The sequence below is a fragment of the Hipposideros armiger genome, unplaced genomic scaffold (genome assembly GCF_001890085.2).
Source record: "Hipposideros armiger isolate ML-2016 unplaced genomic scaffold, ASM189008v1 scaffold_68, whole genome shotgun sequence".
Classification (NCBI taxonomy): Eukaryota; Metazoa; Chordata; class Mammalia; order Chiroptera; family Hipposideridae; genus Hipposideros; species Hipposideros armiger.
Genome location: NW_017731418.1, coordinates 3,602,581 through 3,629,464, shown reverse-complemented (window position 1 = coordinate 3,629,464; position 26,884 = coordinate 3,602,581). Strand labels below are relative to the sequence as shown.

At 35.1% G+C, this 26,884-nt stretch overlaps 1 protein-coding gene across 3 annotated transcripts in view; it reads right to left on the bottom strand.

Moving 5' to 3' along the window:
* Positions 1–26,884, bottom strand: part of TBC1D19 (TBC1 domain family member 19) — a 120,822-nt gene that overhangs the window by 65,442 nt on the left and 28,496 nt on the right. For all 3 annotated transcript variants that reach the window (XM_019642427.1, XM_019642429.1, XM_019642428.1), the window contains exons 4-9: positions 25,952–26,027; positions 14,337–14,411; positions 12,865–12,928; positions 11,229–11,275; positions 8,811–8,921; positions 1,595–1,667 (exon numbers count right to left, since the gene is read on the bottom strand). In XM_019642427.1, the coding sequence (XP_019497972.1) occupies positions 1,595–1,667; positions 8,811–8,921; positions 11,229–11,275; positions 12,865–12,928; positions 14,337–14,411; positions 25,952–26,027 (446 nt within the window). The remainder of the gene's footprint in view (positions 1–1,594; positions 1,668–8,810; positions 8,922–11,228; positions 11,276–12,864; positions 12,929–14,336; positions 14,412–25,951; positions 26,028–26,884) is intronic.

Genomic DNA, 26,884 nt, shown 5'->3' with positions numbered 1-26,884 from the left:
AAAATACCCACAGACTTGGTAGCTTATAAACAACATAAAAGTATTCCTCACAGTTCTGGAAACTAGAAGTCCAAGATCAGGGTGCCACTACAGTTGGGTTCTGGTGAGGGCCCTCTTCCAGGTGGTAGACTGCCAACTTTTTGTTGTGGAAGGGGTTAGGATCTGTTGGGTGTCTTTTATAAAGACACCAATTCCCATTCATGAGGGCAGACTGCCTAGTTTTGAATCTTGGTTCCACCACTTACTACTAGTTTTGTGACTTTGGGCAAGTTACTTAAGATCTCCACATCTTCAACTTTAAAATGTTGGTAATACTTCTACTCACATCATATAAAAAAAATTAAAACCACTCTATACCACCAGGATGACTAAGACAAAGTCCTTTTTCATGAATGTCTTTAGTTGCGCTGTTGTGGCTGCCTCGATGGCCTGAATCAATTCAAAGTGTTTACCTTTCATGGTCATTTTGACTTTGAGGAAGAGCCAGAAGTCACATGGTGCCAGATCCAGTGAATAAGGTGGATGAGGACACACTGTAATGTTTTTATTTGACTGAAATGACCATACCAGAAGTGATGTGTGACACGGAGCGTTGTCATGATGGAGGATGAAGTAAAGACACTCACGAAAGAAGACTTCCAGAACTGCTTCAGAAAGTGGCAAGAATGATGGGATAAGTGTGTTTGAAACGAGGAGTATTGTCAGGGGAATTAATGGCATGTGTCTTTTGCTGTAATATATTTTTTTATTAAACACTCACCATATTGATTGATTACACCTCATATTGATAAAGTTTTAAAAGTGGTAATAATCATACCTTCTAGATTGCTGAGAAGCTAAAATGAAATAATACAGATATAACACACAGTATATGTGCAATAACTGTTTATTATTATGTTTATTATTATTATTAAGAACAATAAATAGCCAACTTCCTTATTTTATAGAGGAAGAAGCAAGTACAGGAATATAAACTGACTTGTCCAAGACACACAGCTAGCCAGTGGCAGATGAAACACTAGAACAACTTCCTGACTCCTGGCTAGGATTATTTCTAGTACAATATAGGCCTCCCGTATTTTAAGTCAATTTTTACTTCCTTTTTATTATACCTCAATATCGACCTGTTTTTTATGAAAAACACAATGTATTTATGACAAAAAGAAAAGTTAGGGAAGTTTTCTGGATGGTTAAGGTTTAAAAGATCCTAATTTTAAAGGCTAAGTTTATTCAAGGTAGAGTGTCATGTTAGCTTAATTTGGTAATATATAAAATAATAAATATAGATAGTGATAGCCAGTAAAGGGAAGTGTGAGTGCTGCCAATGAAGATTTTGCCAACAAAATGACTTATGCATGTACAATGACTTTTCAAAATTAAAGATCTTCAAATAAAAAGACAAGATCTAGTTGAACTCTGATAATTACAACATACAGGATTCTATTCAATAAGTAAGAGAAACCAAGGAAAGGCAAAAAGCATGATTAGTTTTTAGATATAAAAAGGTAACTAGATTAATTTGGAGGCGATGAGATCAACCTTAACCTCACTGTCATTTATCATGAGTTATATGGCATATGGGAGAAATACTAACCAGGAGGCACTTGTGTAGAATCATCTATACCCAGTTGTCCTGTAGTTAAGCCGAGTTCTACAAAGAATTCTTTCTGAAAAATAACACACAGAGTTAACATACATCTCAGACTTTGCTACACATCATTGAAACAAAACACCTTTACCTAAACATCAGCATAAATAAAAATTACAGTGTAAAGCAAATCTTTGTATCATTCAAATACCTAAAAAAGAAAAGGACATTATTGAACATTTAAATAGTAACACACTAGTTCAAAATTTAGGAGCAGAACAAATATAATTTTTTTTACTACAAGTATTGCTGTGTAACATTTATTATTTTCATGTGAAATAAACATGAATAGAAAAGATAAAAGCTTTTAGGAAAAAATTATATATATTGGGAAAAGAAACACACAATATTTTTCCAAATGTAGAGCCTGTAGTAGTATTTTCCTTTCTCCTAATTTCTTCTAACTCAGAAAAAATTTTACTTTGATGCCTTCTGACCAATATGAGTGATCGCTAATGTTTTTTTAAAAAACTGTTTTTAAAATAGTTCTTGATTTTGCCTTTTTTAGGTAATAGTCTAACCAGTAATGTAAGAAATTATCCTTGGAGTAAAGAACTATTAACATTCAAATCTTTCCTGAAACACACATATACACAAAACAATGCAGCAATTGTCAATTTTATCTTCTAGCAATCATTGTCTGAAATTACCAATAAATTCTGTATCTCTGCTTTTTATGGTACTGTACTTCACTCAGCTCTTAATCAACTAAACACTGCAAATATCCAAAACAACTTAAATTAATTTTTAAGTAAAATTAGACCATCAAGTGCTCTGCTAAAATACAAATAAATTAGATTTCTTCTCCAGACTTCCTCTACTTAGCTAGTAACGTCTAGGGAAAGTAATCATGTTTGTCTGTTACTTAAAATATATAAAAACCCCATAGTATTCATATTGTTTTTCTTTCCTAAGTAATTAAATATTTCTATTAATATTTGCCTCAGTGTTTGTTACTACTCTAATTGCTAAAACCAAACTTCCTTCTCCTTTAAAAAATGGAATTAGTTTTAATCCTTCCTAATTATCTATTATTATTTAAGTTAGTAATTTATTAATGTCCCTCACAAGACCGTTATTCAGCCTAATATGTATGCACATTTCATTTTTGTATTGATTTGAAATAACTGCCCTTGTATTTCAATTTTTAACTAAACTTGATTTTTATGTATACTTTAAAAATGCACTGCATCATAAGTCACCAATTTTTAATGACTACACAGGTAAATTTTAATGTTAATTCTACCATCTTCAACAACTATCTTCCATTTATTTTAAAGTCATCCTTCATTGAAATCACTTAGAATTAATAATGTATTTGATTTTTTAATAAATTTGATCTTCATACTACAGAGGGACTTAAGTCCAATAAACATTTCAATATTAGGTTCTATAATCACAATGGAGAATTATACTTATGCTAAGACATGTTAGGAACATAAACAAAACCCAGAATATCCATTTTCTATTTCACTGCTCTGGACTATGTTTTACTCAACACCAGTAGACCTGGGCCCTAATCTCAGATTTCCTTCAAAACTCCCCCAAGATAAAATGTCTTCTGGGACACCTTCTTTGATATTCCAGGCTGATTTAAGCAACTCTCTATGCTTAATCAACCTCTACCAAAGCATATAATCACATCGCATTGAAATTATCATTTTTAATATACATTTCCGCACTAGCCTGAAGCTCTTGGAAGAAAGGAACTCTCTCATACACATGTGCACCCCCAGTACTTAGCATAGTGCTAAGTGGTATATATGAGAGGGCTCAACAAATATTAAACCACACTGCTGAGCTCTAGTTCCAATCTGCTGCCTCTACATGACCGAATCAGCAAACAGGAATTAGTCAGCAACTTCACCTTAGAGTTAATAAATTTCAGTATCAAGAAATTTCCTTTTAACTTGTATATGTCTATATAACACTGTGAACTAAGTTTAAGGGTCATCCATTACAATAGCGGTTCTCAACCTGTGGGTCACAACCCCTTTGGGGGTCGAACGACCCTTTCATAGGGATCGCATAAGACCATCGGAAAACACATATTTTCGATGGTCTTAGGAACCGAGACACCACTCCTCTATCCGTCTCCATGCTTCAAGACAAAATTTCATTTATTTGTAATTAGAAATAAATATTTTACAATATATAATTACATATTGTTTTTGTGATTAATCACTATGCTTTAATTATGTTCAATTTGTAAAAATGAAAATACATCCTGCATATCAGATATTTATTTACATTACGATTCATAACAGTAGCAAAATTACAGTTACAGAGTAGCAACGAAAATAATTTTATGGTTGGGGGTCACCACAACATGAGGAACTGTATTAAAGGGTCACGGCATTAGGAAGGTTGAGACCCGCTGCATTACAGGATCACAAGACTCACTGAGCCTCACCAAGTTCAATACTCATATAGACAGACCAGGGTCACAAATAAACCACGCATCCTGAGCCAGACTCATCACATCCAGGCCATGGGATTCAGGGAAGGTAGGGACAACATCCCTAACAACCACAGGACGAGAAGGACTAACCATACTTTCAGTATAGCCACAGTTTCTTGAAAATTAATCACAGGCTTTTGAGAGCCAATAGCTCAGAATGAATCCACATTCTCCAGGTCCCCTCAGACAGACAGAAGACACAATTAGTCTCTCTCACACACATGCTGAACCTTTTCATACATTATCCACTTTCTGTGGTTCTTTACTAGGAAATCCTTGAAACTTGTGCAAATGGTAGTACCTCTGAGAAGACTTCCCACCAGTTCCAGGAGAAGAATCTGCCATTTCGTCTTTTGTGCAAAACCAACGTTTTGTACAAACCACTATTAATACAGGACTTTAAAAATAACTTCTTAAAACTTAACTTTTTATCAAAGTTGTAATAGTCACAGTAAATGGTTACATGTTGTTTACTATGTTCCCCTAACAGGGTGGCTTTAAACAACAGAAATTTATTCTCACAGCTCTGAAGGCTAGAAGTGCAAAATCAAGGTGTGAACAGGGCCATGCTCTCCCAAAGACTCCAGGGAGAGTCTACTCCACGCCTCTCTCTTAGCTTCTGGCGTTGCTGGCAATCTGTGGTGTTCCTTGACTTATAGCTGCATCATCACTGCAATCTCTGCCTTCATTGTCCTATGACATTCTCATTGTGTCTCTTCCCCTCTTCTTATAAGGACATTAGTCATATTGGATGTAGGACCCACACTACTCTGGGAATCATCATCTTAACTTGATTGCGTCTGCAAAGGCTGTTTCCAAATGAGGTCACCTGCACAGGTACTGGAGGTTAGGACTTCAGCATATCTTTTGAGGGGGACACTATTCAACCCATACGTTCAATCTTAACTTATGGATCTGTACAACACTTCTATGAGATATTATTATTCCAACTTTACAAATAAGAAAACTAAGGCTCAAGGTCAAGAAAACTTGCTCAAGGTCGCACAGCCAGTAAGTGGCAGAGCAAGAATTTAAACCCAGGTTAGTTGGCTTCAGAACCTAATCATCTCACCATCATGCTATACTGATTCCACATGCAGGAAATAGTTTAAGTCAAATCAGCTAAAATAGCAGTTCCCTATCTTGTACACTTCTCTCCAACAAAACACACACATACTCACTCATAATTGGCCCACGGTCCAGGGACAATCGCTTTTAGCTTTCTTTGTGAAAGCTGTCAATAAAGCTATATATCTCCATATTTCAAGTAACAAGCGCATATTGCTATTTTTAATTTACCAATTTCAGATATCTATTGATTTTACGGTAAATGAGGATTTTAGCTCATGTACTTTTTTCCTCTCTCCATCATTCCAATATAACTATACATCAATTCTTGATTGAATCCATATTAAAAGTTTGTGTTATTATGACCATTTAAATATTATTCATGGCTGAGCCACATAACACGCCATGAATGTGTTTCCTTTCTTGTACTTCATTCAGTTCATAATTAGGCCATTTTTCACTTACACAGTTTTCACTAATCATATACTTCTTCCTACACCCTTTAACGACTCTGAAAACACCCTCCTCAATATAATTTTGCATGTGGTCAAACCTGTCAGATCATCAGTACTTCCGGTGTTTTTCTTGCAGGCACTCGTCCTGGAACCCTCCCACCTCCTGCCCCAACCCGGAGTCGCTGTGCTCTCATCCTGTGGCACAGTCTTTGCCCTGGAACTTCCTTCTCTTCATGATCATTCTGGAAATTGCTCTCTTAGGTTGAAATCCTGTTTCCTGGGTCCTCTATTTGCTCTTTTTGTTTATGGCCTTGTTTGGGGGGCACTTCTACCAACAGCTTCCTGAATGAGAGGAAAGGCTTAGATCACATACATCTGAAAAGGTCGACTCCAGCTTCTCATCTGAGGGACTGTTGGTTACATACAGAATTCTAGGCTTGAAGTCATTTGGATTTTTAGAGGCTTTACTTCAAAATTTTCTGGCTTCCAGTCCTGCTGCTGAGAAGTCAGGTGCCACTCTGATTCCTGATACTTAGATGCGTACTCTGTTTTTCTTTTGTAAAAAGTTTTTAGTCTTCTCTTCAGGGGACTTGCTATGGGTCTTCTTTGATCCATGGCATTGGGTACTAGGTGGGCCTTTTCATGCTGGAGGTTTGTGTCTTCCAGTTCCTGGAAATCTTAATAATTCCCTTACCTCTGTTTTCTCTTTCTGGAACTCCTGCTGGTCAGATGTTAGCCCTCCTGGATTGATCCTCTAATTAAACAAAACAAAACAAAACAAAAAACTTTTTCTCTCTTATTTTTCATCTTCTCAGCTTTTTGCTTTTGCTAGGTCTTCTGATAGATTTCTTTGGCTTTGTTTTCAACTCTTCTACTGTTTTTTTTTTTTTTTGCATATCATATTTTTTATTCCTAAAAGCTCTTTTCCATTCTCTAATGTTTTGTTGTTTTAATAAAATTCAGTTCTTGTTTCATACGTAATATTTTCTGAGAATATTAATGATTTATTGGGAAGAAGTAGTTAACAGCAGGCTAACCTCTTTGTCTATGTGAAGATGACCTTGGGTTTACCTTCTTTCAGCACTGTTGCCCTGAAAATGTATTGGATCACACAAACACATGTGAAAAGGGATGCCAGCTATACTACTAAGCCATGTTATTTACTGAAAAAACTATGACCCTTGACTGGTAAATTACATCTGAAATGGAAGACTATGAGTGGATTATAAAAATGTACTGGAAAAGCCTTAGTTGCCTGGTGTGGTGTCCCATGAGAATACCTGGAAGCTGTGTTCATGTGCATTACAAGAAGTGGTTCTTACTGTGTAGGAGACTTCCCTGTGTGACCCTGTCACCTCCGATTGCATGCTCTCCTTGTTGGGGCTAAGAAGTAGCATCTGGTTGGCTGTAGGGACTTGCGGTGACGATCGATCTGAGGATGGCATGCTGATATACTGACATGCAATGTTTTCTTTCCTGTATCACTCTAAACATCTAAGTGAACCTGATGACAGGTTATGCCTATTGTATCTTGTAAGTGTGAATGTAAATTCAAACCTGAAACAACTATTTGTGGTCCTAAGTACTCATTCCATACCTTGGCTATTTTTGCTATTTTTTTTTCATTTGTTTGTGTTAGTTTTGGTCACTGCCTTTCAAATTGAAAGATTTAAAATGTCTGTAGATCCCAGGCTGGGCATTCACATTTAGGAAGGAGGCAATAAAAAAAATTGATTGGAAGACCTGTCTGCAAAGATTGGGAGTGTGGTGGGCTTCACGGTGAGGAATTTTATAGCCAGCCAGCTACCTTTTTTGTAAGTGCTCTTCAAAGTTCTCTTAGTATTTTCTCGGGCATTCTATAGTTGGTGGGAGATGGGGAAGGAGAGAACTGGGAAGGCATAGCAGTGGTGGTGGGGATGAGGGAATTAATCTCACCATTTGATCAACTTTCACGGAATTCCTGTTTTCCGGACCGTGCCTCCTTCCGGGCCTGCCTTCGATCTGAGGTCTCTGAGTTCCTAGCCCTACTGTTTCTGTTTCTCTAATGAACACGCCTCTGGGCTCCTGTGGGGGAGGAGAGGTCCCCTGACCTTGCAGAGGGGCAGGAGCCTGGGGTGTCTAACCCTCCTGATACAGACTTTCACACCATCTCCACTCTCAGCCCCATGGCTCAGCAGGGCCTTCTATAACATGTGGGGTCTCCAATTCTTGAGCTTTCCAAAGTTCTATGTAGAAAATCATCTTGTTTCTTATATCAGTCAGTGTCCAATCAGGAAATAGAAACCATACCAGAAATGTGAACAGGAAAAAACAGAATTAGCAAATGCAGGAAGCAAGTGTGACTTCTAGGCTGAAGGAGGGCGAATCAAGAAAGGACAAAGAACCCAGGGAAGCGTCTCCCCTGCCCTCAAGGCTGAGATTCAGGTCTCTATGGAGATGGAGAGGTTGCCACAGGAACATGCAGACCAGGGCTGGCGAAGAGATTTGCCGGAAGATACAGGCCGAAGCTGGTTGGTTGAGGGCTTCCCAGGTGAGTGCTGCGGGTCTTCTCTATGCTGATCTGCTGACTGCCACACAAGGGAACCAGGAAAGGAAGCCTTTCTCCTGCTCCGAGGGTCCTGCAGGGTCCCTCCAGAGCCCTTTTAACACAGCCTAATATCAAGCCAGTCAGCAAAAGAGAAATGTTTTTACAGTCCAGTTCCAGTATAACAAAGCAGAGCAGAAAAAGGCAGACTGGGAGCTGAAAGATAATCAACTGATTACTCTCCATACTTTCCTTATCTCCTTCAGTGCCTCACCATGTTAGGAGCTTAATAAAGGCTGGTTGAATTTTTTAAAATGTATATTCTTTAAAAAAATTATGAAATTCACAGTTTGTTCCAATCCATTTTATAGCCATACATCAGGCGTCTGAATCCCAACAAGGTGTCTTATAAATCTATGCTGTTTACTAAAATGAGGGATAAGCAAAAGCATTTACAGGTCAATGTCAGCTCATCGTTAGACCTACTAGCAGGGCAACTCACTCACTATATGACACATTTACAATAAAAAAGGAACTTTTCTATTTATTTAGCAGATTATCTTATTGGTTAGAAATATGCTACACGAAAACATTTTTCTAATGATTGACTGTCTTCTAAAATACGTTCATTTGGTTTTAGATGCCTATACTTACCAATTCAGGGATGTCTTTTACTTTCAGAGGAACTTGGATTAAACCCAAATGAGTCCTGAAACTAAGAGAATCACCATTTTCATAATTTGGGTTGCGAAGATTAATTAATACCTTTAAAAACAAATCCAACAAAATTAATTAGTTTCTTTATAGGATGTCTACACTTATAAAATTGGCAGTCATAGTCTTCTTGTAGCACCACAAAATTAAAAACTATTTGGGGTTATGCATATACTCTAGTGACATTCTAAAATACTGTAAAATTATACTAAAATGTTAAAATGCCATAAACATGCTTATTTAGTATGACTTAATTGTCCAACTAATGATCTACCATATAAAACTAATAAGTTAAGAATTCAGTTTTAAAGAAAAACTTTTTGATGGTAAGAATAAAAATGTTTTGATTATAATAATTTACCAGAGAAAGGTGATAGAAAAAAAATTTTTAAATGCTTGATTATAATATTTACCAGGGAAAATTTTAGAACCAACTCTAACCCTTTAAAAACAAATACTGACAATGTTTTAAGAAAGATGGTGAAGTAATATTGCAGCGTATCACCTCTAAACCAAACCTACATGGAAAAATAAAAGGAAATTTTCAGAAGCTAAGCTAACAAGAAAGACCATTTACATACTCTTCAAAATTAAGCAGATATAAAAGTGAGATATTTGCATATCCTTTAATCTAGGAATCTCATTTCTCGAAGTATAGTTATGGAAATAATTAAAGATGTCTGTAAATAGTGCAGAAAGAATGTTAATGAAGTGCTGTTTATAACGGAAAAACATAAAGCAAGTTAAACATCCCACCAAAACAAGTTAAGTATTTCCACTTCAAAGAGAATTACATAAATAAATTATGATTAATTTATGTAATAAGATACAGTGTAATATGCCCCAATTACTATAAGTAATATAGGTAATGACATAAAAAATGTTCATAATACATTACGTTATTTAAAATTATAGTAATTGTAGTGTTTATTGCCGTATGATGTTATGATGAGTAATTTTTGTTTAAAATTTTCTTCTTATGTATGTTTTCTTATTTTTCTATCCATTAATATGCATTTTGGGGGAGGAATAATAATAATTTAGAAACACATTTTTAAATTGAAATTTTGAGGGAATGAAACCATCAAGAATCCAGTGAACAACAGTATAATGACAGAAACACTATCCTATCTGAGGAAGGCATTAATGGCTGATAAAATGGAATGTGCTATAACGCCAAAATTTCCCGAAAATTGCAAACACTAATTGAAACTAAAAATATCGGTGGTATTTGTTTTAAAAAATAAAAGGTTTAGCAAAGAAGCAACAGTGTTAAACACAGACTAATATAGAACAGCACAATTTTAGGCTAATTACACAAATACGGTATCATACTGCATGGGAAACTTATAAAAACAGAAAAGGAAAAGAAACTATCAATACATGGGAAATAGAAAATATTAGAAATGCAGGAACTATAACTAAGGAAGTAATTATAGAGAATGTTCTTGAACTAAAGAAGAATCTCAGCATGAATACTAAAGGATCAATTCAGCAGCAGTCCTTATGTATGACTAGTAAGGAGAAAACCCAATTAAAGGTAACCTTAAAGGTAACTATGTAAAAATTACATGAAATTTCAACCCTTAGTGCTAGAAAAGGAAAGAGTTTGGGAGAAACTGTTAAGAAGCTAAGAGAAATAATGGCATCACTATAAAGGTAATTTCTGACCAACCTAACTTCTCTTTAAAGTTAAAAGGAGACGATTTACAACTCCAAAAGGCCTGAAATAATTTCTAACAACGCTTAATGCTGGCAAACTGGTATCAGAGACAACAGGTTCAGAAAAATAAAAATAAATTGTGAAAGATTCATTCATTCACTCATTCATTCAAAACGTATTCACTGAGCAAGCGACTGCTAAGCACCGTTCTACCTGTTGGTGATACAGCAGTTAAAGGTAGGATTAACCTCCAGCTGGTTATCCATCCATGTTTATCTCCAGGGATACCTGGAAGTCTCATAGTGACCCTTAGTCAAAATGGGATCAAATATACTAACTAGTCATTTATAATGTGCTATTTAACATCCCCTGTATTTACATTGTTTATTGCATGGACTACTAAAACAAGGAAAAGATTCACTGAGCAACTATATGTTGTAGGCAGCAGGCTACATAATTCAGTCACTATTTGTTAATAAAAATCTTCCTAATTGATTTACTCGCCTCTAATCTTTCCACACTCCAATGTATTTTCCAAGAACATTTTCCAAACATAAATCTGATTACGTCATTCCACCGCTCTAGTGGCTCAGGGGTTGTTTACATGGTGATTCCTCTGCCTGGAAATATTCTTACATCATTTCTTTCACATTTTCCCCTTATTAATATACATACATTTAACCAACAGAACATACCTCAAGGAAATCCTTAGGTGCATAAACGGGCCTAAAAAGGCTTAAATCTAGAATTAAGAAGACAGATTAAAACAAAATTTCAGTTAACTCATTATATGAATGTTTATAATAATAAATGTTAATGATTATTTCATACATTGCTGTGCAGCTAGATTAATTCAAACATTTGTCATACATTTTCTTAAGTATTGGAAACATAAAAATAAAAAGACAGTCCCTCCGTTGACAGCCTGGATGACATATTCTGGAAGAAATTAAGACTCTCCCTTTCACAAATTTGTAATAGATTATTTATAATTGAATTGAAAAAACAATGTCAATATAACATAAAAATTCTATATGAGAATTCTCAAAGCACATGGAATACAAGCAATGCATTCTTAGTGAGTTCCTCTGGTTCTAGTGAACTGTTCTCCCTTTTGAACTTCTATAATACACTGCTTCTAGCCTGGCACTTATTTCTTGCCCAGTCCCCCACACTTATTATTAAGAAAGAGTAGTGAGGAATTATGTACATGTCTACTTATGCATGTCTAATTATATATATCTATATCTATATATCTATATCTATATATATTTATTATAGTAAATTATATATAGTTGTCACTCATTATACAAGATTGGACGATTAAGTTCGCAAACTCATCCTAGAAAAAGAGCTACATACCTCATTGCTGAATATCACTATGGTCACCTTCAAAATATTCCCCTTGGGAAGCTATGCATACACCAGTGACTAGTCCACCCTTCAAAGCAATTTTGGAACTCTTCTTCTGGAATGGCCATCAGAGCTGTCGTCATATTACCCTTGATGTCCTGAATTTTCATCAAAATGTCTTCCTTTCAATACTTCCTTTATGTTCAGGTAAAGAAAGAAGTCACTGGGGGCCAGATCAGGTGAGTAGGGAGAGTGTTCCAATATAGTTATTTGTTTACTGGCTAAAAACTGCCTCACAGACAGTGCCGTTTGACTGGTGCATTGTCGTGATGCAAGAGCCATGAATTGCTGAAAAGTTCAGGTCGTCTTAACTTTTTCACGCAGCCTTTTCAGCACTTCCAAATAGTAAACTTGGTTAACTGTTTGTCCAGTTGGTACAAATTCATAATGAATAATCCCTCTGATGTCAAAAAAGGTTAGTAACATCATTGCAACAAGTTTGCGAACTTAATTGTCAAGCCGCATGTTTATAAAATTTGTTGACTCAATTTTAAACATTAAAGGGAACCAAAATAAGTTCTTAAAAACATTTTAAAAGTCTTAAGACTTTTCACCATTTAACCTATCTTTAACATCTCAATGTAATTAAAGCTTGAAAAACATTTACCTTAACTAGAGGTCTAAGAAATCCATGGGATGATTTAATTAACTGTTTTATAAAAATGTTTTCAAATGCTGGCTTTATAAAAAGTGTAACTGATTTCAATGTTCTCAAAATAATGGAGAGCACTGGCCAAAGTTAGGGATTTTTTAACTTCAAAGTAGAAGTTTAAGCAAACAGAACAGAGGATGGTAAATTAATGGGAAGGGAAAGTTGCTTCCTGTCCAAAAGAATTGTTAATATTGTTATTTTGGATCCACAATTAACAAGGCAATTATTTTCCCATTACCACATTTTGAAAAACGTCCTTCATATACCTGGTTCATCAGTCCCCATTTCATTCCACTTATTGAGAAGCTCTTTCTGTTCTCCAGCTGGCCTCTAAAAAAGGTGATTTAAAAATTGGTTTCATTTTGTAAAGTTTAGCAGTGCAGCTGAAAAGTAAGAATCAATAACTTATCTAAAGGTTTAAATAAGCTACTACAACATAAAAATAATTTCATTACACCTGGTAAACTTTTTTGGAATTATACTTAAATTATTATTGGGTTAGGGCCGGCTGAGTGGCTCAGTTGGTTAAGAGCTCGCTCAAGAGTTTGAGCTCTGAGCAACAGCGGTTCGAGTCCAGCCCGAGCTGAGCAGCCACTGAGCTGCCAACAGGTAGCAGGATGGCTCAGCTAAAAAAAAAAAAATTATTATTGGGTTGTTGGAAAAGTCATGACACATTTTTGCAACGAAAAACATAGAAAAAATACATCGTGACTTTTCCGACAACCCAATATTATTATTTATCTATAACATCTACTCTCAATGGCTCAGCTAATGAGTCCAAGAAAAGAAGGTAACTAACCTGTACAGGCCAGTAACTTTGACAAAAAAAAACCTGCTCCTCAGCCACACACTACACCTCTTACCCCCTTCAGCAACCTCAGAAATGCGTTGCAAAGGGGACTGGCCAAGAGAGTATGACTGGGAGTCAGAAGCATCGTCTTTCTATATGAAAGACAGTATATTACACAATACTACGTGTTTAGACAGTTTTTCATATAAATGTATCCTTTTTTTTACACCATCCTTCTGGCGTCTTCTGTGACTTGTCCTTGGGTAGTATCCAAAGTCTATCCACTACATCCTGTCCAACAGCAGGGAATAAATAACAGGTAGGGAGGATGAAGAGAAACTTGTTCTCTCCGACTCATGAGCAGATATAAAGAATCCAGAACATTACTCAAGTGGATTTTCTCTCCTTTTTCATCTCTCCCCACCTCAAAGCCCAGATAAATGTTGAGTATGAGACCCAAGTAAATCTAATACTATTCAATCTAAATAGCTCTGCAGAGAGATGACAAATGGTTGTTTTCATTCCCTTTGTTAATACTGAGAGGCAGTACCATATTGGTTATTACAAGATGACAGTGCCTGAACTCCACCTCTAAATCAACAATATGGTAATTGTGCTAATTAGCCAAAAAGTAAGGAGACTAAACGTAATTAAAATCTTTAAAGTGCATTGATAACCTTTACAGCCAAATCTCTACATAATCTATACTGTAGATTCTATACTTTATTTCTATTTATTCTCGTTATAGGTTTATTACGAAAAGCATTACAACACACGTAATAGAAATCTATATAGAATACACCCACATAATTGGCCCTTTACAGATTTGTTTCAAAACAAAGTGATATACTAGTAAAAAAAAAAAAAGATAAATCTGCCTAACAGTTATAACCTCATGATACTTCCTAGTGCTTGATTCACAATAAAAAACTTAAATGTTAAAAGTACCTTTCGTGCCAATGGGATACTCAGCTCAGTGCACATACTATTTAAACTCTTCAAAATTCTTTTTTCCCAACTTCCCTGAAATATAAGGAACAATCTATTATTGTTTCTGGTTAACAATACTGAAACTGATTCAAACAAACAAACAAACAAACAAACAAAACACTGGTAAAGAAACTAAAGATATTATGAGTTATATAGAACTTGGTGAGGTTGGTTGAGATTGGTTATCTTCATTCATTAGTTCAGTCAACAAATACTGATTACTGCCTACTATGCACCAGATACTATCCTTAGTGCTGTGAACTAAGCCATGAATAACAGTCCTCATAAAACTGACATTCTAGTGAAGGATGGGAATGGGGATAGATAAAAAAATAAAATAAAAAAATCTGTAAGTCTGGTGATAAACATTAAAAGAAAAAATAGCAGATAATAAAAAGGAAAATTAAATTTAAACATTTTATAAATGTTTGATACTCAGGAATCACACTAATGACCTAGCAAAAAATAAAATTTTACAGAAACTATTATATTGTCACTTTTCCAAACATGACTTTTCAGCTCTAAATACTTCAGTATGAATGTTCTAAGAATAAGAACCTTCTCCTACATATCCATAATACCACTATCACACACACCAAATTAATAATATTCCAGGTCATCTAATATTCAGTCCATAATCAAAATTTTGCAGTTATCCCCAAAATGTCTTTCACACATTTTTAAAATCCAGGCTCCATTAAAAAGTCATTCATTACATTATACTTGGTTGTTAGGTCTCTTTTAGTGTAGCTTAGTCTAGAGTCTCTCTGTCATTTTCTATTTCATGATAATTGACTGTTCTGAGGAGTCCAGGACAGCTCTCTTTTAGAATGTGTCACAATCAGGATTTGTCTTACTGCTTTTCACAGTATTGATTACCTTCTTCTCTATCCCCTAAATTTCCTATAAGCTTGAAATAATAAGTTAATTTTAATAGTATGTCATAGATTGATTATCCATATATTAATATATCATATTTCAGTAAGCTATTCTGTTTAATGCCAAGATAAAATGTCATAATTTTTTTTTGGCTTTTTACTAAAATATGCCTAGGCCTAAAAAGGCCACTTCAGACTCACTGAAACTAAAATAAAATAATATCAAAGGTCCAAAATTTAGACCAAGTAAGGAGAAAAGAACTATATTATATTATTCATAAAGGACAGTTATAACTAGTCAATAAAAGTAAAATAATAATAATTGTTCCTTTATGTGGTTGTTATAAAGATTAAAGATGTAAAGCACCTTGAACAGTAACATCATCATAATAATCATTCAATAATTGATAACTTTTACTATAGTTATCATTATTCATAGCTTCTCTGTTAACACATATTTAAATACATTCATTACTCTCTTTATCTGGAATATATTCTCAATGCTCTACTCCAATTCCCAGCATACTTATTCCTGCTTTATCTGAATACATCTTACTCACCTTTCAGGTCTTCACCTCTATTAAGCCTTCTCTTGCCTGGTCCCCCACCCCAGGTGGTATTAGGTGCCTACTGCATATGAGCTCTCAAACCACCAGTTCCTTCGCCTATTATGGTGCATTATCACACTTTGTCTAGCACATAAAAGACGCTCAATAATTGGACAGATTTCTATTCTAAGTAATGTTGCAAGCATTTAAATATTTTTGATATGAATGAACATATCAAAACGAATGAACAAAAATTTAGTCATCTATAGGAGAAATGTAGAGCTGTGTGAAATGTATAAGGTCTGTTTTATTAAATATATGCAAATAGATTTTCAAGAATAAAATAATACTCTTAAATTGTATAAAATACCCCCCAAAGTAATTCCATTTACTGGCTAATTTTCAATTCTCTTTACTTTTTTTACTGTAAATATTTCTCTTAGGTCCAAATACATTAGAGTACTTTATTCATGATCAAACATTAATTACAACACAGCCCACTTTCACCCCCAACATTCTTATTCTCAATTTATCTGGATACATTTTATTCAACTATTAGACCTCAGCTTAAACAACATTTTCTCTAAGAAGCATTCTGTCACTTGCCCCCCCCAACTCCCGACTGTGGCGGGAACAGGTACAAGAAAGCTCATATTTTTTTACAAAGTAATTTCATTTTAATCATTACTATAAAAATAAAATTTGCATAAAGATTAAAGATCCAATTTTAAATTATTTATTCTATTATATAAAGAACCAAATCGCTATCTATGGAACTATGATTCCAAATATCCTCATTTTCACGCGGGGCGGAGCGGGGTGCAGGGAACCTCGGAGCCGCCGGCTTCTCGGGCGGGAGGCGGGCGGCGGGCCCGCGGCGAGCGCAGCGCACGCAACAGCTGGCGGGCTGACTGAGGCGGCCTGAGGGCGGACCTTCAGGCTACCGACCGTTTTGCGGGTAAAGCTGCCTGTCCCGTCTGAAGGCTTCCTGTCTCCAGGCTGTGTATGTACATTATTTCATTACGCTTCACCTTTAAGTTTCCAGCGTTTAGAGAGAATCACTAGAGCTACACCTCCCAACAGGCGCAGTGTGTGCACGTGCGCCCCTCAGATGCGTGTCATCTGGCTTCCGTCTATTTTCAATCTTTTTTTCTTAAATGTGAATTATGTTTGCTCAGGATTATCTGAATTTGGATCTTGCCTCTCTTTAAAGTACAGCTTAATTTTCTTGAACTTGAAGAGGTCTTACTAAGTTGTAAGAATTATGCAAAAACTCACTCTTCAAATTAAAAAAAAAATCCTCATTTTCAACCACTCATAAAAAGGACTATTAAACTAATAAAAAGACAACTCTCCGATATAAAAAAAAAACTAAAGTTACAATAGACTTCAACGTGTGGCTCATAACAAACATATATACTGCACGTATTTTCCAGATGGCAAAACACAATTTTAATACAACATAAAGCCCACTAAAACCTCAAACATGAAGGCCATTCTAAATAGAATGACACCTTCTGGAATGATCCCTTAACAAAATTTTCTGTAACACATCTGTCAACTTATCCTTTAAAAAATTATTTTGGCAAAAATATCTCATTTAAGTATTTATTTTCTATCAACTACAATTTTGAGTGATTAATCATAGTTCTCCTAAATGGATATTCCACTCTACCAAGTATTTCAATGTGTGAACTTTACATTTAACATTATATTTTAGAGAGAGAGAGGAAATAGTTAAGAAAAAAGTTACAAAGAAATCAGACATCAGAGGAAAGCATTCTGAATGAAAAGTTTAGGAAACAGAGCTATGTAATTTACACGTGTTTACATGTTATTTTATTAATCCTGTGATATACATATCATTACCCTCATTTTATGAATAAGGAAGCTTTTAAAAAGAACACATGAGAGTAGAATGAGAAAGAATATTAAGAACTGAAGCAAAGCTGATCAAATTCTATTCAATTACCATTTTTTTTGTGTTCCACAACTAAAGCAAAATCTTAGGAATAACCCAGAAGAATATGACTGAAAATTGAAGGAAGGAAAGGGGAAAAGTATGTTCAAGTTTGAGAAAAAATGGGATTTTTGAGGTTAGAACGGGAAAATGAGGTATAGTGGCTGAGTTTTCAAATAATGAAGACACTGATTCAACAAATATTTATTGGGCACTTATTTAAACACATGCCACAAAAGACGAATAAAAACAATTTCCTGTCCCTAAGAAACACATCACTTTTGTGGTGGAGGTGGGGAGGATAAAACAGATAAATAATATGGGAAAGGTTCAAAAAGTTCATAGGGGCTGTACCAGTCCATATGTCATAAGCCACAGAAAGAATATAAAAGAATGAGCAAAGAAACAGGAAACTGGATATACCAAACTTCCAGTTGTCAAGAGAATACATACCACTTCCTTTAAAATTTTTTAAAAACTGAAAGAAAAGTGATCATAGTGGTTCAGCACATCTTCTCCACCCACTGTTCCATATTTATGATACAATGACGAGGTTGGTAGGGCCTTTCCAAGCTGCCCTTTGCAAGAACTACAATCAGATGGTCAGAGAAGTCATTTCCACAGACATCAGAAATAGGAATAGAGTTTCCTGACAATGAGGGGAAATCCAAGATGAATAAAGTGGCTGCTTTCAAGCTGGGTCACCCTTTAGGTTCCCTCAAAAACTATAATCATAATTAAGTGGTATTCATTCTTTCCTTTGTTTACTCACTGACTCACTGACATATATGGTGTGCCTTCTATATGCTAAGCACAAAACTAGGACCAGTGGGTAAATGTTATAAGGGGCACATGACCATTTAATATAAAAAAGAAACTTTCTAACAAGTAAAAGACAACCAAAATGGCATAAGTCAGTGAAATCATGAGTTAGTTCCATGGTTTCAGAAGTACTTGAGGAAAAGGAGATGAACTCTAGAGTTGGACTGGATAAATGTAAAAGTCCAGTTTAGCTCTAGCTTTCATTTTTCTCAGGTTCTATTTGTAGAGATGGTTATATAACCCCCAAGTCTCAAAAATAAATGCTCAAGAAAAAGATAGTTATTCCTGTGCTATTAAATAAAAATTTCAATATATACTTAGCACAAAAAAGAGTGAAAATAGCGAATAAGTTCTTAAAAAATGACAGTGCAGTAATACAAAACAAAAAGTAATGTTTTCTACCCAAAAGACTTACAAAATAAATAAAGCTTTAAAATGTTATTTAAAAGAAAATGAATGGCCTTTTACATTTAAAATGTTTAAATAGGAAGACATTACCTTTTACCCAAACCCATATCCTCTCCAAATGAAATTACAGCTGCCTTCAAATCAGTTTCCCTACTAATTGGAATCTACGATATTAACTCAAAGGATTTCAAGTTTTTAGAAATAAAGTAACTTCTAAGCAATGAGAGGCAACAGATTTATAAAAAAAAAATCACAATTGTATTGAAATCTTTAAATGGGTATTAGCTATCACCTTTTTTATAACAATGAAAATAAGAAGTCTTTAAAAACTGCATAATATATATATGAATAGCATTTAAAACAAAACTATGAAATAACAATTAGTTTCTTCACTCTGTCAAAAAATAAAGTAAAACAAAATAATTATAACCCAGCTACCTAATGAAAAAGATTTTAGTAATTCTTTGATTATCAATGTAACACATCTACTTAAGATAATTTGGAAAACAGAACACTATATAAAGAATAAAATAATAAATAAGCATCCACAAATTTCCATCAGCCGAAAATAACCACTGTTAACATTTTGTTCTCTTCTTTCATTTTCCTATGCATGTATGTATATAATTGATATACATATATATTATACACACACACACACATTTGTGTACATATTTAATTAAAGTGGCATTATATTGTTTTATGTTTTGCTTTTTCCATTTAAGATTACATTGTGTGCACTTTCATATTTCATGATATTTCTTTAAAAATTACATATTTGATGCCTGTATAACATGATACCATGTTATATTTAAGCCAAGTTCTATGGTTGTTCATTTAGATTCTTTTAAATTTTTTACTATCATCATGAACATAAATTTCTGTGTTTCTCTGATGCTTTCCTTTAGATAAGATTCTACAAATGTAACTATACTAGGAAAAACAGCATGAATATTTTCTAGGGGGGAATATTTTCCATTTTTTGTTTATTCCATTCATTCGTCATTATGATGATACCTATTGAACACCTCCCGTGGCAAGCACAGTGCCAGATGTCAGAGATACAGCTGGGAAAGAGAGACACACTGGTCCTGTTTCAGAGACGACAGGATCTAGGCAATGATACAAACAACCCAGTGTTGTGGTAGGAAGTACAGGGTGCCTCCCGTGTAGAAGATGGAGACACAGGGAAAGTACCTGAAAATCTGAAATCTAGGGATCAGAGAACCTTCCTAAACAATCTGTCATGTAACCTGACACATGGAGAATGTGCATAAGTTAGCCAGAAATATGTGGGATCTGCGGAGAGGCAGTTGCAGGTAGAAGCAACAGTATGAGAGATGGTTCTCCTACTGGAAACTGAAAGAGGCCGAGTGTGATTAGACAGAGAGAATGTGCACATGTGGAAGTGGGGAGGCGAGTGGCAGGATGGGGAGGGACCGTGTGAGAAGGCAAGAAATCAGGCCTGAGTGGTAAAAAGGAACAAAATCATTAACAGCCTTGCAACCATGAGTGGATTAGAATTGTATCCTAAAAGTCTTGGAATTTTAGAGAAATGGAGTGACAATACAGAAGACCAGTTAGGAAGGGGATGAGAAATGAAATAATATAAAACTACGATAATTCTCATTTTTGCTTAGGTTACTGGATTGACAGAGAGCAGAGTAAATACAACTACACAGCGTATTTTGATTTTTGAGCCTGAGCATTTCTGGACTGAATATCACCTGGAGCCAGGCTTCCAGGTTCAAACCCCAACTCCTCCACTTACTAGTTTCGTGAAGTTGGATGTAAGATCATAAGAGTAACTTATCTCATAGGCTTTTCATGAATACGAAATGAGCGAATACTTGTAAAGCACTAAAGCGGTACCTGGCACAGACTCAGAGCTCTGTGTGCTTACCAGCACACAAGAAAACGCATGTATTTATATTTATCACGCGGTATATCAGTTTCCTCAAATAGTACTTTCTCTGAAACGTGTAGCAAAGCAATTCCCAAAGTATTTCACATGGAAATAGGGTTTCATGGTCTCATAAGTTGGAACACTGGATTAGATAAAATTGAACAGTCTCTTTACTGCAGAATTTCTCTGAGCCTTTAACATGCCAAAATAGATTGTAAACCACAAAATTAAGGCATATTGGATTAAAACCCAAAGTAGAAAATAAATATCCATGAGTCCATACTGGTATAAATAAGGAATTGAATAAATAAATAAATGGGGTGAGGGAACAACTCTTCCATGCAGAAAAATTCCAAATAATTTCTGTTGATACTCCCTCCTCAAAAAAATAGAACATAACTACCCCTTCTTACATGTGGACCATACATAGTGACTTCCTTCCAAAAAGGACAGGATACAAAGGGGTAGAAAAAGAGTAACTTCACAGTAGAGAAACCTCACAAACACTACCTCAACCAGGCGATCAAGGTCAACATCACAGTGATAAATCATGCTGATAGTGTGTGCCCTGATAGGATGTGATGAATATAAATGGCACTTTCTATCTGTGGTCCTCCCAGAAGACCTACAACCCCAATCTAATCATAAGAAAAACATCAGACCAGTTCCAACAGAGGGATATTCTACAAAATACCTGACCAGTACTTCTTAAAACAGTCAAGGTCATCAGAAACAAGGAAAGTCTGAGAAACTGTCCTAGCCGACAGGAGCCTAGGGAGACATGAAAACCAAATGTAATGTGTTATCTTGGATGGGGTCCTGAAACAAAATAAAGACATCAGGTTAAAGCTAAGGAAACCTGAGTAAAGCACGAACTTCAGTTAATAATAATGTATTATTACTGGTTCACTAATCGTAACAAATGTAAGAAGTAACAGGGAAACCGGTATGGGAATCTATGGAAACTCTCTGTACTGCCTTCTCAATTTTTCTGTCCATGTAAAACTTGTAAAAAATAAAGTCTATTAAAAATTATAAAATACGTTGTGATTCACCAAGAGGAAGGTCAGTGCATGCCTCAATTCCCACACTTATTTGTCCGTGGAACCCTTTTCGTGCAGCCTCTCCGGGGCCAGTATTCAGCAGAAAAGACTCTGGGAAATGCTGATACAGAGAATAAGCAGGCTCTTTCCTTTATCAGCTCAGAAAATTGAACACCAACCCAGCTTGCCAAAAACTGGAGAACTGATTTACATCCCAACTCTGAAGACAAAAGCAAGAGCTAAGTGAAGTTAAATAACTCCAAATTTTAATAGGGAAAAAAAAGGAATCAAAATTTTCCAGGGTACAGTTCTAAAATATTTTCTGCCCACACATTTTAGCGAATAAAAGGGGTAGGAAACACTAGCTGAAACTTTTAAAGTTCTTTTGGACTATGAAGAGCAAAGAACAGCCTGGTAAGAAACCACCCATCCCCAGCTACTTCCCAGCATGCCTCCAACACTTCCTAGCCATCTCCCCTGCAGCACACAGCACTTTCTACTTTCTATTTATTACAACTACTTATATCCAAGTCTTCTTTCAATTATTAAACCATGAAGTTATCTTAAGGCAGAATCTGTATCTAAGTTATTTCTGAATCTCCCAAAGCACATAGCAGAGTAGGTATTCAGTAAATATCTTTTAAATGAATATTATAATCATTGGTGTGATAGCAAATGGGTCTTTCTATTCATTAACATAAACTTACTAAGCTCCTGCTACAGAAAGGTCAGTATACCAGATTTAATGGGTATACAAAAATATTTTTAAATTGTTACTGTTTTCAAAAGACTTATAACAAAAGTCAGAAAGACGTGTACAGAAATTACTATGATAGAATGGAATTTGTGATAAGGGCCATAAAATGACAGTGCGCTAAACGAGTCCAAAAGAGGCAGAGATCCTTTTCAACAGGGATAATAAAACAACATCAGAGAAGAGATGTCATCTGAGCTGACCCTCAAAAAACAGATGGGATTTTCATAATGAATAATGCAAAGCAGGAAGAAAGGGCTTCCCATGACAAGAAAAAATAAGAAAAGTGTTCAAGATGCAAGAGGGAAAGACAAAATGATTCACTTGGAAGGGCACACAGCACAGTTATAAGCAGCAGAAACCGATAAAGTGAAAGGGGACGCTGGGGCTTTGGAGCAGGAACTTAATTTGTTAGGCAATTGGGAGTCACTAAAAGTTTGTTAGAAGGCAGTAAGATATATCATAGAGCTAATCATCTGCTTGTAGTTAAAGTTAATTGTATTGAAATTACATAAGGTGACAGGGAGACACATCAAAATTTAGGAGATGTAAGAGTAAGAAAGGATATGAATTAACGCCTGAAAAAAGTAAGCACTCAATAATACATAGTTGTCATTATCATCATCATCATCATTGTGATCACTATGGTAGTGGCCTTGATCATGAAAAAGAAGAGAAGGCCATACATAACACTATGGGAAGACATAATTTATAAAACTTAGTGACTATCTGGATATGGAAAATTGAGATCAAAGATATTTCAAGTCTAAATTACTATAATGATGGAAACCAATTAACAGAAATAGGAAAGTCAGAAAGAGATGCTCCTTTTAGGAATAATATCTTGTCAGTTTTAGACACGTTGAGTTTGATCTCACAGAAGGAATACACAGTAGATAGTTGATCATAGAGGATTGGAGCCAAAAAGATGTGGCACCAAAGAGAGAAGCTATGAAAGCTTGAATGAGATGATCTAAATATAAAGTGGGAAATGTTAAAAATGGGTGAGAGAGAGGCAGAATTTCGGGCTGCACACGCATGGAAAAACTTAGGAAAAGCCTAACTGAGAAGCAGGTAGTGAATGATGAATAATAAAAGGACTGATGGGCAGCGAAATGAATCCACTGAAAGAGGAATAGATGGACTTAGCCAAAATTAATGTTAAACATAAAACGTAGGTGATTTTCCTCCTAAGTATTCAACAGTTTGGGAGAAGAGAAAAAGTAGACGGTAGAGGTATCCTTAGGCTGAAAACTGGAATGGCAGACAGAGTAGAAATCTAATGGGGCAGAGACTATGAGGTGCAGGAGGGAACGTGATGGCAGTGATGCAATCCAAATTAGGTAGCTTCATGCAAAGAAGAGAGACCTGCTGAACAGGCCAGGAAGCTGAAGAACTAGGTCACTCGAGGAGGACAAATATAGAAAGATAGGCAGATACCAGCTATAGATGAGGAATTTAGCATGACCATGGTTAAAGAATCAGTTATTTCAACAAATATTTACTGACAGTGTTCTGTGGGCTAGGCACTGTGCTAGAGGCTGAGGATAAAAAAACAGTCTCTACTCTTACAGAATAAATCATTTAGTACAGGGATTGGCAAACTTTCTGTAATAGGGCAAACAGTAAACATTTTAGACTTTGCATGTCATAACATCTCTATTGCAGCTACTTAACTACTGCAAAAGCACCCATAGCCAATACGTAAATAAATGAGACCATTTTCTAATAAAACATATTTTATTAATTTCCATAATTTTCATGGGTCACAAGATATTATTTTTCTTTTGATGTTTCAACCATTGAAAACACTCAAAACATATTCCTAGCTGGCTAGCTAGGAATAAAAACAGGTGGCAGGGAAGATTTGGCACATGGGCTGTCGTGTGCCGACCCCTGACTTAATGGAAAGTCTGGAAAGAAAAGAGAGAAGTACCATACACATACACAATACGTACACCTACCATTCATATATGTTCTCCGCAACCAGCAGTAGGCTGTAAGAATGGATCTATTATACTATTTACCTATCTCTTCTTTTCAGTCATAATAGAAAACCAACTGTTGTTTTGTTTCTTACACCTAATATACTAAAACTGATGTGTTCTCCAAACCTTTTGGAAATGTTCAAATTTCACCAAAAGATATTTAGACCCAACCTTTTTATTTGGGAGGGGGGTTATATCTTTACAAGAAAATATCAAACAATCCTTTCACATGTGTATCATTTAATGATTATGCTTTATGACATATCAATAACAAACATTATCTGATTTGTAAGCCCTAAAGGTACCACGTAGAGATAGAAATATATGACATAGTTCCTCAAGTATCTCCATGTTTTTTGTTTGTATTGCTTCCTTCACAATCTAATTTTGAGGGTTTTTAAATAAAGCTTGAAAAATAAAAATCTGCCTAACATCCACTTCTGTGAAACATGGTAACACAAAGCCACAGACATTGCTTGGAGCAGCAGAACCACTGTGGTAATTGTTGAAGCTAGATGATGGGTTCATGGGAGTTCTTTGGGGTATACTTGAAATTTTTCATAATAATCTCTGAGACTGTGATGGAGAAAGAAGAACGACCCTGTGGTTTCCATTAAATGCCCTCGGTAGTGGCAGTCACAGAGTCCTGCCCAGCACTGTGAGGCAGGAACAGTGCCACCTGGCAGGCAGGTGGACCAGGTCGCCCGCGACAAAGGACAGTTCAGAGTCAGGGGCATGTGACAGAACTGATTTTCTATTTTAGCAGCTTTTTACATTGTTTCTGTTTAAGTTATTTTATTTTTTTTTAAGTGATTTTAGTTGTTTTTGGCCCATTTTAGATAGCAAATTCATTTGACTTCTGCAACAGAAGACAATTAATAGTGCGTGAAGACAAATATATTTCAAATAAAATTTTAATGTAAGAATGAGTCAGTTCATTCCCATTTAATTTCTTCATTCTCACAGAGAATGAAGAATGAATGTTGTATAATACTTTTATCATATTTTAAATTTCAGGCCAGTATGGTACATAATTTTTTTCTTCTACTCTACATTGTCAGGATTACTTTAGTGAAATAGGTGTGAACCTTGGTTACTGAAAGTAAAAAGGAAGAGTATGCAAATACTATTCACATCCCTTTAGTGGTTCTTATCCAGCTTTTCATATAATGAATAATATATAGTCCTGATATCAATAAGGATCTTTCACTCTGCATTATATAACTTGGCATGGAAAAATAAAATAAAAAATGAACAATAGCCAACCTGTGCTTTTCTCATGTACACCAAAGGCTCTTTGAGATGCTCAGGAGGTGCAGCAGGATGACTAGGTAAAGGAAACCTAGGGGAAAAAAGAGGCAGCTAATTATTGTACATTATTCTTGGTAATTCACTAATTCTTTTCGTTAGAAATTACTTACCTCTGTAGTCCACGTTATAAATGAAACAGAACATTTGTTAGCAGTTCTATGTGTTTACACAAGGTGCAAGAGACTAATAAAATTTTAATTCTTATACTACTAGTATTATAGTTTTCGATTAGCAGTTGAATTACTTGTCAAATTGCATAATAATCTGAATTCATAAATTGAGGTAATTTTAAAATTATTTAGCTCTGTAAATGCTCATAGGAAAATTGTCATAACTGTTCATTTTAATGTATAAATATTACATTTAGAGGAATTTTTTAAGGTCGAGAAAAATCTGTTGACTTACTAACATATCAACTCTTTTCACTTTATTCAATTTCCTTTTCTATATGGTTATATATTTTTTACACAGTTAAAATGGTAATATAAATACTATCTATTGTAATAGCCATGTTTTAATACATACTACATAAATTTACAAATTTAGTAAAATTAATAAATTTTAATGTCTTATAAATTATTTCTGTTTTCTAAGTAATTTTGTATTTTATATTCAAAATGTATTGTTTTTATTAAGAAAGCATTTATTTATGCAACAAATTTTTGAGCCATTCTAGGTACCGAGTATACGGTGGTGATTAAGACAATATCCCCTGTTCTCACATACCTAACATTCTAGTAAAGAAAGACGGTCAATAATTATAAAAATAAACACATAGAATAAGATGAGATAGTAATAAATGCCATGGAAACCTGAGAGCAGGGTAATGAGGTAGAAGTGATTGGGGAGAGCAGGGAAGACACCTGGGGAGCTAATATTTGAAGTCCT